Source organism: Pelobates fuscus, chromosome 6 (assembly GCF_036172605.1).
Source record: "Pelobates fuscus isolate aPelFus1 chromosome 6, aPelFus1.pri, whole genome shotgun sequence".
NCBI classification, from domain to species: Eukaryota; Metazoa; Chordata; class Amphibia; order Anura; family Pelobatidae; genus Pelobates; species Pelobates fuscus.
Genome location: NC_086322.1, coordinates 251,058,935 through 251,073,668, shown reverse-complemented (window position 1 = coordinate 251,073,668; position 14,734 = coordinate 251,058,935). Strand labels below are relative to the sequence as shown.

The window sequence follows — 14,734 nt, the reverse complement described above, 5'->3', positions numbered from 1 at the left end:
AAACCGAACTTAAAATAAAAACAATAAAGAAACGCCAGGATTTAATATTAAAATATTAATATAATCCGGCCAAAAACGCCAGGGTTGTCTTATGAACCCCCTGATCTCAAAATAAAAACAACGCCAGGATTTACAATTAATATAATCCGGCCACAAACGCCAGGGTAGTCTTATGAACCCCCTGATCTCAAAATAAAAACAACGCCAGGATTTACAATTAATATAATCCGGCCACAAACGCCAGGGTAGTCTTATGAACCCCCTGATCTCAAAATAAAAACAACGCCAGGATTTACAATTAATATAATCCGGCCACAAACGCCAGGTTTCAACACCCCGACCTCAAATAATCAAAAGAAAGCAAAACAGATTCTCAAACAGACACTTTCACACATAAAAACTCAAACTCTGGATTTAGTTAGGCTGTAGATAGACAAGGGACAGGGTTTATATAGTTCTATAAGGGGACATATGGGTATATATATACCTGTCTGAAGACGTCATTCACACGAAGCCGTAGTGAAGCCACGGAGAATAAACGAAATCCAAAGAAAGGAAAATATAGGTAGGTAATTAACTCATTTACCATAGCCAGAGTTGATCAGTCTCCTTTTCCAATCTCTGGTAGTCCTTTTGTTCTCCCGTCTTGTAATGTATATACGGCTTTTCAAGTGAATTAACTACCCTTAATGTACCTGTTCGGGCGCCAAATTGTTTTGGATCAAAGAAAACTTTGATTATTTGTCTATCTACACCTTCCAAATTGATTGATGAATGCGTGCACGCTTTCCCTAGAAGTAATTCACACCGGAGACAAAGTTTCTGATCAGTGAAATACTAAGGAATGCTTTATTCCCCAGAGGGGGGTCTCCTTCTTAAAGCAAAAATACGTCACAGTTTAAACATACAATATCAATTCAACAATTGGTTAACAGTCAAAAAGGGTCCCACCCTACAGGGTGTGATGTCATCATTACAGAGCTCTTCCCCCCATATTCCAGCTCTGGCTTGGATACATGAAGAAAGGGGAAGTGAGTAGTTTCTTTGTTACTTTAACAGTGATTCTCCATTTTGTTGCACGTGGAATTGGCACAAAGGCAGTGGGGGAGGAGTTAGCAAAGGAGGCTACCTATTAACACAAGAATGTGTAACAAGAAACTTGCAGAGGAAATAATGACTGAACCATAAAGGGGGAAGGGAATATTTACTCTAGCAGCCAGTTTTAACATAGTGAACACAGAATAAATAGACATTAGTAAATAGCTATTTTGGTTTAATTCTTCTGTCCACAACAACAGAGCACGGGATGAACGCTTCCGCTCTTTTTTTGAGCCTGACTTTAAATATATATATGGGAAATCTGTCTACATATTCTGGTTTAATCCAAGAGTATATACTACAGATACTAATCTCCATATGTACACATTTATATGAGTATTCTTACCCCAGGTTTTTAAAGGTGTATTGCTGTGTTTTTTTGTCTTATACACGGTAGGTTGTGTTGACACCTTTTTTTACGTGGATTTGTTTATGTTATGTGGATTTGGTTTTCAATAAAGTTTATTACCATTTATGATATTTTAACAAAAGAGGTAATTCTAGTGAGGTGGGTCCCATCTAATTTTATTTGGAGACCTAACCTCACTTTTTCTATTTTTCAAGTGTTAACGTTAATTGTAAAGGTGGTGGTGTTGGGTTTCTCCTCTCCCCTCACTGCTCTTTTAAACCTCTACCCACCCCCCCTTCCCTCTCTTTCCCATCATTTTCAAACCCTTCTCTGCTAACATTGCTGTTATTTATCGGCCCCCTGGTTCCCCTCTTCTCTTCCTTGACCACTTTGCTGCCTGGCTACCCTATTTCCTCTCTTCTAACATTCCATCCCTAATTCTCAGGGACTTCAATATTCTTATAAACCCACCTTTGACCTCTGCAGCCACTAAACTACTTTCAATTACTTCCTCCCTCGGGCTATCGCAGTGGGCAAATTCTCCCACCCATGTAGCTGGCAATACCCTTGACCTAATCTTCACTTATGCATGTACAGTATCTAATATCTGCAACACTCCATTTCCACTCTCTGATCACCACCTCTTATCATTTGCTCTCGCGTACGCCCTCATCCAACAACCTCAGCCTAACCTCCCTCAACTCAGGAGGGACCTTAAAGGGACACTATAGTCACCTGAACAACTTTAGCTTAATGAAGCAGTTTTGGTGTATAGAACATGCCCCTGCAGCCTCACTGCTCAATCCTCTGCCATTTAGGAGTTAAATCCCTTTGTTTATGAACCCTAGTCACACCTCCCTGCATGTGACTTGCACAGCCTTCCAGAAACACTTCCTGTAAAGAGAGCCCTATTTAGGCTTTCTTTATTGCAAGTTCTGTTTAATTAAGATTTTCTTATCTTAACTTGCTAGACCCTACAAGAGCCTCCTGTATGTGATTAAAGTTCAATTTAGAGATTGAGATACAATTATTTAAGGTAAATTACATCTGTTTGAAAGTTAAACCAGTTTTTTTTTTTCATGCAGGCTCTGTCAATCATAGCCAGGGGAGGTGTGGCTAGGGCTGCATAAACAGAAACAAAGTGATTTAACTCCTAAATGACAGTGAATTGAGCAGTGAAATTGCAGGGGAATGATCTATGCACTAAGACTGCTTTATTTAGCTAAAGTAATTTAGGTGACTATAGTGTTCCTTTAATTCTCTTGATCTCCAGCAGTTGTCAGCTGACATTGATTCACGACTGCTGTCCATCCCTTCCCTCTTCTGTCCTTCACTGGCCATCTCCACATATAACTCTACTCTTACATCTGCCTTGAACGCTGCAGCGCCACTCCAAACAAGCACCTCGAGGAGGACCCCCCCCCCCAACCATGGCAAACTAAATCAACGCGCTACCTGCAAAGATGCTCCCGTTGTGCTGAACGCTCCTGGAGGAAGTCTCGCACTCAGTCAGACTTTCTCCATTATAGATTCATATTGTGTTCATACAGTGCAGCCCTTGCCCTTACCAAACAGTCCTACTTTTCCTCTCTCATTAGTTCATGTTCCCTGCAACCCCAGGTGTCTCTTTGACACCTTTAATTCTCTTCTTCGCCCTGCTGTGGCCACCCCCCAAACTAGCCTTACTGCTGATAACTTTGCATGTTACTTCACTGACAAGATTGAACAGCTTAGGAAAGAATTCTCCCCTCCTTGCCTTTCTGTGTCTCAACCACACATAGATCATGCCTTTCCTACCCTTCAGACATTCTCCCCAGCTACTTTGCTCCTCTCGCCCCACCACTTGCCCACTCGATCCTGTCCCATCTCACCTTATCAGATCCCTCTCCACTTGTCTCGTGCCTTCTTTAACACACATCTTCAACTGCTCTCTCTCTTCTAGCATCGTCCCTGCTGACCTTAACCCCTTAAGGACCAAACTTCTGGAATAAAAGGGAATCATGACGTGTCACACATGTCATGTGTCCTTAAGGGGTTAAGGGGTTAAACATGCCACTGTAGTACCTATACTAAAAAAAACATCCCTCGACCCGTCCACCCCCTCTAACTACCGTCCCATATCCCTGCTCCCTTTTTCCTCAAAGCTTCTGGAAAGACTTGTCTTTACCCGTGTGTCTCATTTCCTCAATTCCAACTCTCTCCTTGACCCCCTTCAATCTGGCTTCCGCCCTCTCCACTCTACAGAGACTGCCCTTATCAAAGTTACTAATGACCAAAATCGCAGCTAAATCCAAAGGCCACTACTCCATACTAATTCTTCTTGACCTCTCAGCAGCCTTTAACACCATTGATCATGCTCTCCTTCTTTAAACTCTTCAATCGCTTGGTCTCTGTGACTCTGTCCTCTCGTGGTTTTCCTCTTATCTCTCCCAACGCTCATTCAGTGTCTCTTTTTCTAATGATACCTCCTCCCCTCGTCCTGTCTCGGTTGGAGTCCCCCAAGGCTCTGTCCTTGGTCCCCTTCTATTTTCTATTTATACTGCCTCTCTTGGCAAACTTATTACCTCTTTTGGATTCCGCTACCACCTGTACTTTGATAACATGCAGCTATATCTCTCCTCCCCGGACCTCTCCCCTGCCGTCCTGCAACGTGTCACTGCTTGCCTTTCTTCCATCTCTGACTGGATGTCCTCCCGCTTTCTGAAACTCAATCTCTCTAAAACTGAGGTCCTTGTCTTTCCTCCTCCTAATACTGATCCTCCTCTTTCGCTCTCCCTTCAAGTTTGTGGTACCAACATCAGTCCATCCTTGCAAGCGCGCTGTCTTGGCGTCATACTTGACTCTGGTCTCACCTTTGAGCCTCACATCCAGCATGTTGCCAAATCCTGTAGATTCCATCTTAAACACATAGCCCGCATCCGCCCCTTTCTTGCACCAGATACTACCAAGGAGCTTGTCCATGCTCTAGTAATTTCCCGCAAGGATTATTGTAACCCTCTCCTGATTGGTCTTCCCAAAAGCCGTACTGCACCCCTACAGTCCGTAATGAACGCTGCTGCTAGACTGATTTTCCTCTCTAGTCGTTTCTCTCATACCTCACCCCTCTGCCAGTCCTTACATTGGCTTCCTGTATGCTATAGGAGTCAATTAAAGGTACTAACTCACACCTATAAAGCACTGAACAACTCTAGCCCCTCTTATATCTCCTCACTGATCCATAGGTATGTCCCTTCCCGGTCTCTCCGCTCTGCCCGTGACCACCTCCTGTCCGTTGTCCGCACCCGTACGGCCAACTCGCGCTTGCAGGAATTCTCGCGGGTGGCTCCCTTCCTATGGAATAGCCTGCCTACCCCTATCAGACTCTCCCCTAGTCTTGCATCTTTTAAGACGTGCCTTAAAACCCATCTCTTTAGGAAAGCTTATGGCCTCCAAGACTAACCCCTGTGGTGACATTCTGTCATCAAACTAATATGGTGACCAGGGGTCATGTGACCAAGCTCATGTATGCCTTTCTTACAGTGGGATAAGCTTTATCTTTGATATGGTAATTCAATACCTTTACAAGTCAGGAAAGAGATAACCACTTCCCCCTATCTCCATTCCTTCCTGTTCCTTCTTGGCTGTGCTACTAAGCAGACCCTTAATCAGACATGGGCTAATTTTTATCATGGTGAACTGTGAGTGGGATCTGGTGATTTTATAAGATTTAGTTGTTATTGTTAGTTAGGTTGTTGTTGCTGTTGTTGTTGTTGTTGGTATAGTTAGTTAGATTGTGTGTCATTATTTGTATGTTGTTGTTGTTTTGTCTCTGAATAAATATTTGTTAAAGTAGACGGACCAGAGTTTATATTTGTATGCGTACATAATAATTTATAGAGTTTGGTAATACACCACAACCCCTACCTCACATACCTGTCTCTTGCCCTCTCCTAAAAAGCAGCCCACCCTATTTGATTGCAAATTCCTGTCCTAATGTGTTTTACACCCCACCTCCTATAGAATGTAAGCTCGATTGAGCAGGGTCCTCTTCAACCAATTGTTCCCGTACGTTTATTTGTAATTGTCCTATTTATAGTTAAATCCCCTCTGATAATATTGTAAAGCGCTACGGAATCTGTTGGCGCTATATAAATGGCAATAATAATAATAATAATAATTAGGTTCATGTCCCCTATTACCTCGGTAACCTTCTCTATGTCAACAGTGTAGGTTTTTCCTACATCTGTGGCTGTATCTTCTCCAACTATTGGGGATCATACCCCCAGGATTCAATATGCTCATACATTACTTCAAGCTTGTAAGTGTGTTTTAATTAAGCGCATATATTGAATCTAATAGTCCTCACTTATTATATATCTTTACTCTCTCCCACATGCCCATTTTTCGTGTTGTGGATTTTATACCATCTCTAAATTATTGATATGCCTACCATCGATATACTCTTGTAAGTGTAACCTTGAACACTGGTTTATTGGTGTTATCAACTTTATTACTCTGTGAGTTTTTCTATGTATCCAGTACTAGAAACAAGGCAAGACTAGAAAAGGCACCAAACAAGAAAACAAGACAAGACTAGAAGAACCCATAGCCAGAGTAGGACAGAAAGCAGAACCAAGAACATGCACACATTACATGAGGGAAACCAGAACAGGACAGGACTGTACATGGCAACTAAAGTGATTGTGCCGCCCTGTTATCTGATATGGTGTTCAATTGTGCTTTTCAGAACTATACATGAACTGGGTATACAAGACAAAATAAAACAAGACAAGAGGCACAAGGCAAAACAATAGGATAAATAACTAAGTACTATATATGTAATATACATTGGAGATTTAGACATACATAAATGGCCAAGATGTATGCAGCCCACCACTGCGCCAAAGTACTCAAATTCTAACTGCCTAGATATGCATGACTAAAAGTAAAACAATAAAAGGCCATTATTAATAAAAGGCCATTATTGGAACAGTACTTACCTGCAAGGAAACAAGCAGATGAATTATACCACTGCTAGCAGGGAACACTCTGAAACAAAAGGGATAAATGGCAAAGAAACGGGGTTAGCAACAAAAAACAAACATTCCAGTAGACTGAGAATTCCAGGAACAGAATAAAGGAATGAACCCAGAAAACCAGAGATAGAATACATAACCAGAAAAACCCCAAAAACTAAACAAGAATGTGGAAAGAGTACTGGATATCCGAAGCCAAGGCCAGATATGATCCACAACAGGAACAGGACGTGACACATATATCAACTCCGTTCCTATTTGTTGTCGTGGTTCCGTGGCCTGGGATTTCATGATAATCAGGACAAAGGGAACAGCATGTTCGAGATCCCAAGATTTGGTGGTGGGTCATGCAGATGGCACGGTAGTCAGAGATGGCAATCCCAATGCCTCCATCAACGTGGGTGCTTCTTCCATTGATGCAAGTGTGTGAGGTTCAGTTGCAGTTCGTCCCCCACCTGTAGGTAATGCCTGCTCTTCGTAGGCTGCTTGTTATAAGGTCAAATGATTTACGCCAGAGGAGGGTGGCTTTGGTCAGGTCTCGGTAGAACGTAAGGGATGCATCCTCAAAAGCTAGAGGTGTCTAATTTTTAAGTGCCGGCATTATCTTGATTTTTATCATGAACAGTTAGGCATCTTAGTATGATGTCTCGGGCTACTGTCGACGCTGCTTTCGTGGAGCCAAATAGGTGATATATCCCATCAATAGCCAGTTTCCTTGCTGTGGCGTGAGGCAGAATAGTGGCTAGTAGGCGCCTGGTATAGTGTGGCAGTTCTTCTGTTGTGACTTCCGCGGGGACGCCCCTTATTTTAATGTTTGTGTGCCGTTGACATTCTTCCATGTCTGTCATCTGTGGTGGGACCAGACTTGTTGCGCTGAGTCTTGGAGTGTGGACAGATGGGTCTGTATATCAGTTATGTCCTACTCAGAAGCCTGCACACGTTCTGGGATTGCTTTCACGTCTGTTTGAATGGGTGCTAGTACTGCTTCCAGTATTTTGTGTAAGTCTAATAGTAAGACTTTTTGGTAGTGCCTGGTGGTTGGTGTCAGGTCGGTGAAGGCTGCAGGCTGCAGTGATTGAGCTGCTCGAGTGTCCAGTGGGGAATTCCAGGGCCTGAGGGCCCTGTTTGCTCAAGTGCGTAAGTGAGGTTAGTGGAGCACAAGATTTCCGCAGGAGCTGGTTTAGGCGGTGTGGGCCTCTGTAGCATGGCCTTGATGTCCCTGCCGTCTGCCGCGGTATGCGGTTTCTGTGAGCTGGCATGTGGGTTGATGGAACTGTCGTTGTGGGGATAGATTTGTCTCTTAGCCGCAGCACCGCAAAACAGTGCCTCCAGGCCTGGGAGTGTCAGCATGCGGTAGGCCCCAGTTTTTCGCCTCCGTTTAGGCTGGTTAGGTGCCAGAAAGAATGGCATCTATCGACTCAGTGAGTCTTGAGGAGTTCAGCTGGCAACTTTGAATGGGCTGTCTGTAGGGAGATATTCGGTGGGTTTTAGATTTTTGTTCAGGAGCTTCCAAGAATGGTGTCCATTCAGGTTGATAGTCAAGCCCTGCCCCCGCCTTTTTTAATTTAAAATTTCTTGATTCACTCAGCCATGTGGTTTCAATGTGTTTCTTTTATATTTATTACCCAATGGTACATACTGAGAAATGTACCTTTCTAATATTTGTTGGAACATATTCCATTTATCCTCTTTTCACTAAAAGTTTATGCCAATCAATATATTGTAAAGCTCCCCTTAACTTTTTGAAATTGGCCTTTTAAATTATATGTTTTAGTATACCCCATGTGCTTTTGTTTTTTTGAGTTCATTTTAAAGGACATTATATTGTGATCACTATTTCCTTAATGCTCACGTACTTGAATGTTGGTCAAAAGATCAATGTTGTTTGTTAGAACCAGGTCCAGACAAGCGTCCATTCTAGTTGGTGCTTGTACAAGTTGTGCCATGAAGGGTTAAAACCCCTTAAGTGACTTACCTGAATCCAGCGCCGATGTCCCTCGGCGCTGGGTCAGGCTCTGCCCACGAGAATCACATTGCAGGAAAGAAAATAAAACAAATAAAGTGACAATACTAGCCTTATAAGGCTACTCCTTTACCTAACCAGTTAATCTATAGTAATGATGCATATATTATAGCAAGTCATATCTAACAGACTTTATTATACAGGTCTATTGTAGCATAATAGATAATCCCAATTGGGAGAGATATATCCAAGGTATATAGATAACCTCCCCACTAGTGTTTAATAGAAAGATAGCCAGGGTTGAGAGGTTTAAGAAGTCTCTATAGCTGTATTCAATATTGTTAGTCCGTGTTTAGTATCACAAGGTTACCTGGATTTTTTTGGGTGGTTTTAAAGTCTCAATTTATTTTTCTCACTTGATCTTTTAGAGGCAATCATCTCTATGTTTCAATGTAGTTGCTTTATGCTTTAAAGAGCGGTCTGACACAGTCAATTCAATGTCAACTTCATCTATGAATGTAACTTGTCAATCTGACTATAATAACTGTAGGTATCCCCATTCTTGTTATTTGTATAAGTCGTTTCTACAATTAATAGTGCATTAAAGTGACACTATAGTCACCAGAACAACTACAGCGTATTGTTTTTATTCTGGTGAATATAAAGCACAAAGCACTGTGATTGACTTTGAATAACACTTCTGATATGTCAGCCAATCAGGCCAATCAGGGGCAGAGCTAGCAGCTTCACACATGAATAGCAAGAGTTTACTAATTTAGGGAGGCCCAGGTGGGCTAAATGGTGTTTTAACACTATAGGCTCAGGAAAACATGTTTGTGTTCCTAACCCTACAGAGTTCCTTTAACCATCCTACCCCTAAAAAAAAACCCAAGTCCATTACTTTGTAGTTTCTCATCAGTTAATACAATTCGAATTTGAGGGGGTAGTGGCAGTGGAGACAAAAGCAGAGCTAAAGGCTGAAGAAGTGGGATATTGGAATTTAAAAGTGATGCTTAAGAACTTTCTTAGACCTTCTTTTTAGACTTCTTCTAATATGACGTGATAAAGTGCTACGTGAAACAAAAAGGTTCTAGAGAAAATCAATTCATACAGAGGGGACATACAAGATTAAAGGAACACTATAGGGTCATGAACACAAACGTATACCTGACCCTGTATTGTTAAAACCACCATCTAGCCCCCCTGGCCCTCCTTGCCCCCCCTAAATAGCAAAATCTTACCTTTAATCCAGTCTGATTCTGCTGATTCTGCTCCTGATCTACCTGCTTGGCTAATATCAGAAGTTATGATATGAGCCTATCACAATGCTGTCACACAGGAAATCGTTGGATTGGCTGAGACTGTCAAGGAGCAGGGACGGAGCCAGCACAAGCCAAAACACAGCCTTGGCCAATCAGCATCTCCTCATAGAGAAGCAGTGAATAAATGCATCTCTTTGAGGAAAGTTTAGTGTCTCTGTCAGGAAACACCTCTAGTATCCATCTGAAGAGTGGCCAGTGGAGGTATCCTTGGGCTGTAATGTAAACACTGCCTTTTCTCTGAAAACACAGTCTTTACTGCAGAAAGCCTGAAGGGAATGATTATACTCACCACAACAAATACAATAAGCTGTATTTGTTCTGGTGTCTATAGTGTCCCTTTAAGATTTACGGGGCTAGGATAATCAAGATTAATTGGGTTCAAAAAGGAGGGAAAGGAAATAGGGATGGGTGCAAATAGCATTGTGGAATATGTAAATTAGATATTTTGCTTATATATAGATTTCAATTAGTGACAAGTTGGTAATTACATCTGATCTATATTTTGAGTCCACATTATTAACAATACATTTGCTGTTTTGTTTTGCTTTTATATTGCTCTTTATCCAATATATGATTGGTGCCTTACAGTCTGACATTTTTCACAACAGATTTTTTTTGCTGGTATTGTTTACCAAGAAAAGACCATCTCTCACAAGCAAAACTTCCGTGGCTGCCTGGAGAATATTCTCTTCAATGGAGTAAACATCGCCGACCTCGCAAGAAGAAAAAAACCTTCAATTCGCTTTGTTGTAAGTGTTTCCACTTCTTATGTCAATGTTGTTCCTACTTCTTAACAGAATAAAGTGTCAGTGCAGAAATGTTTATTAAAAGTGATAATTATACAACTGGTCAAATCATGTCAGCTGCTGTTCCGTCTCTTTGAAATCATATACGGGTTTATCATCAGTGTGATACATGCTGCGCGATGAAGGTATAAAAAAAACTGGTGTTTGGACATTCAGTAGAAGCTGGGAGGCTGAGTAGTATTACATGTGAACAAAGTTAGGTTCTCTTGTGCCCTACATTATTTTTTTGCCACTTTCTTTTTCATTTTCATATTTTGATTTTCACTGCAACAAGTGTTCAGAATCCAATTTGGCTAGTTTGGCCTTACATTTGAAATTCACTATGAATTTGGAATCCTCAACAATGCTCTCTTTAGTGAATAACACTGTAAATGTTACTTGAACATTAAGCCCAGGGCCGTCTTTAACACAGGGCAAACGGGGCAGCTGCCCCGGGCCCAGTTACTCCTGGGGGGCCCAAAGCAGCTGCCCTGTAGGCCCACAATAATTTGGAGGGGCCTATCAGGTGGCCCATGCATCTCTGAACAGGGACCCGGTGGGGTGCCTTGGCCCTTTAAGAGCCGACCGGGCCCCTGTAGTATTAGCTGGCTGGGAGGAAGTGACAGCCGATCACTTCCTCCCAGCTTCAGAAGAGAGCACCGCAGGAGGAAGGAGGCAGCAGCAGGTAGCAGCATGGGGAGGAGAGGCAGGAATGAGCTGCTGCTCATTCCCACTCCCATCAGCCTCAGCCAGCTCTAAGCTGAGTTGAAGGTAAGTGTGTCCAGTCCCTGATCCTCTCCTTCTGGGTGAATGGCTGCAGCTAGGATAGTTTTTAGAAAAACCACCCCACTCAATGCCCCTGCCCTGCTATCCCCCACTTACTGCTTATCTTCTCTGTGCCCCCACTCACTGCCCCTGCCCTGCTTTCCCCCACTTACTGCTTATCTTCTCTGTGCCCCCACTCACTTATTCTCTTCTCTGTGCCCCTACTCTCTGGCCCTGCCCTGCCTTCCCCATTTACCTCTTCTCTTCTCTCTGCCCCTGCCCTGCCTTACCCACTTACTTCTTCTCTTCTCTGTGCCCCCACTCTCTGCCCCTGCCCTGCCTTCCCCCACTCACTTCTTCTCTTCTATATGCCCCCACTCTCTGCACCTGCCCTGCCTTCCCCCACTTCTTCTCTTCTCTGTGCCCCCACTCTCTGCCCCTGCCCTGCCTTCCCCCACTCACTTCTTCTCTTCTCTATGCCCCCACTATCTGCCCCTGCCCTGCTTTCCCCCACTTACTGCTTCTCGGTGCCCCCACTCACTGCTCCTGCATTCCCCCCTCACTGTTTTTTTACCCTGTGCCCCCACTCACTGCTTTTTTCTGTTTAGATGAGTTTAATTATTGCTGCAGTTGCATTTAAGCACAGTGATTTTTTTATGTTTTAATTCTTTTTTTTGTTGTGCATTACATATAACAGTACCAGCTTGCCTTGCCACAGCAGCATCAGCATTTACAAGCTTTGTGCCTCCTCCAACTCTCTGCTTCTGCCCTGCTGCAAACATAAAAATGATCACATGTATGTCAGAGTGAGTATATGTGTGTGCCAGTGTGCATATCAGAATTTGTGTGCATGTGCCAGTGTGTGTACCTGTGTGTCAAGGTATGTGCATGTGTCAGTATGTTTATATGTGTGTTGATGTGTATGTAACTGTGTATGTGTATACATCCCAGCAATCAAAAACAACATGCAAACACATCCCTGATAACACAAACATTACAGACAAACACACCCCTGATTTCAAACTCCAAAATTATATATAAAACACACCCTTTACTCAAACACCAATACTATACACAGCACTACAAGACAACACTACATCCTATAACAACCCTGAAGGCAAATATTACATACAAACAAAACCCAGTATTAAAATGGCAAAATGATATGCATACACCAACTCACAGTTGCACACCATACATACAAACACACACCACTGCATTCAAACGCAAACACTACACACAAGTACACCTCTGCATTCCAATTGTAATAGTACATACAAATACACCTCTACATGCACACATATACTCTATACAAAAACAGGCTTACATTCAAATGCACAAATACTGCACACAAATACAACCCTACAAGGATGGGCACATTATAGATCCCCAGCTAGCATAGCATTGTGGGAGTTGTATGACAGATGGGGATGTATATTTTCACCACTCTTGTGCTAGAGGGGGAGGCCCAAACAACTCTCTTGTACCAGGGCTTCTCTGCATTAGTTCCGCCACTGGGTTGGAGTTTAAGGCATGATTGCATGCCAGGGAGTGGGAGGGCAGCAGAGTCCAGGGGGCCCAGGCAAATGTTTGCCCAGGGTCCAATCACTATTAAAGACGGCCCTGATTAAGCCAGTCGTAATGGTAGTGAAAGAGGTGGAAATACGCATGCACCTCTGGATATGAAAAAGTTTACAAAAGCCATCAAAGCAGAAGGTCTTTTTTGTGAAAACGCGTGAAAGAAAAGTAGACATTATTAGTATAAGCATTTATATAGCGCCAACATCTCATCTCAAATATTTTCCATTCTTGAGAGTCTTAAATTCCCTTTAAGTACCGTAATCTTGAAGTTTTGGATGTATTGATCAGTTCCAGGGTGGTTAATTATGCCCCAATGATGCTGCCAGAGGAGTACTTACACCTCCAGCAGCAAAGGGGTTAATTACGTATGTGCAGTGTTTTATAATGAAACACTGGTTATACTGACTCAAGGCACCATGATCACTTCAAATCACTGTAGAATGGAGTATTGCTAAATACCTAATTCAATTATATATTCAAAATACCCAAGAACATTCCAAGGGTTGTAGGGAAGCATATCATCCATTACACACAATGCCTAGAGCTCTGTCATAATATAGGAACTTAAATTGCTTAATTTCTACATATGAATGTGAAAGTGATAAATGCAATTCTACGGCTAAATTGAATAGATAATTGTTTGTTTGTTTTTTTACGAATTCATGAACAGTTACAGGAATGTCAAGTATATGTGAAGATGTTATCAAACTGTAAATAGGTACTGTCCATGGCTACATTCATGGCATCAAGAACTTTGCATGACAACCAAATGTTTACTATAAGTTCAATTAGATCACCCTGTTAAAATTAGTGCAGAGGCTCATCACGCTAAACTTCTCAACTCTCAATTTTATTGCAATTAAAGGGTGACTCCAAGCACCATGACCACTTGAGTGATTTGTAGTGGTCATGGTGCATGTAGTCTGTATGAGCAAAGTTTAAAATTGAAACCCTTAGGTCCACCATCTGCAATGTCATGGGATGTCATCAAGATTTCTGGGATGGTTAATGTCAGTTCTGTGCAAACTTTAATGCACAGTGTGTCTGCGATTCATTAGAGAGTGGCCAGCTGACTCTCTCAACCAGTGAATGGCAATGGATTGGCTTCTTGCTTCTACAGCTCATCTTGGCCATTTGTGTTCACTTCTTTTTGGTCGGCTCTGTCTGGGTTTTATCTCCAGCAATGGTTTTGATTTCTGCATCAGGATATATCCCTATTTATATCCCGATTTCATCGATTTCTACACATGTAGGATTTTATCTTACATGGCGACTAATGTAAAAAAATCTTATGAATGCAGGGCAGTTTAAAGTACAGAACAAAGAGCCCTTGATTTGTTGTAAATAGGATTTTTTTATTTTTTTACAGTAACATTACAGATAAAAAAAAAAAGCATGTTCAGTTACAAAGATTCGCTGTGGGTATTGTGTCAGCACAATATCCAATATAGTTATAAGGATTGTTACTGATGGAATACTAACAGTGACTCCTTGGAAAATAAATAGAATGGCTAGATGGAAATATACAAAAGAATGTCATCTAACATAATTGGGGAGGAGCACATTAATAATTGATGGCAAAAGAAAAAAAAAAGTAGGTTAAATTATTGCTAACAAAGATAAAAAAAAAATTCAAAGCGACAAATATGATTAAAAAACAGATTAAAGCCCTAGAAAATAAACACTTGGCTAAGATGGATAAAAGCCTGCATATATTTTGAAAAATTGTAATTCCCACAGAAAGAGACTGAAGAAAAAATCAACAAGATAGCAAGCCATTTTCTTAGTAATAAATTACATTGTAAATTATTTATTTTTATGTGTTTCATTATTCATTCGGTCATAATGTTTATACA

The 14,734-nt window shown here is 41.8% G+C and overlaps 1 protein-coding gene across 1 annotated transcript in view; it reads left to right on the top strand.

Moving 5' to 3' along the window:
• Positions 1-14,734, top strand: part of CNTNAP1 (contactin associated protein 1) — a 196,480-nt gene that overhangs the window by 78,863 nt on the left and 102,883 nt on the right. Inside the window, exon 7 of the mRNA XM_063458930.1 lies at positions 10,356-10,496. Within this exon, the coding sequence (XP_063315000.1) occupies positions 10,356-10,496 (141 nt within the window). The remainder of the gene's footprint in view (positions 1-10,355; positions 10,497-14,734) is intronic.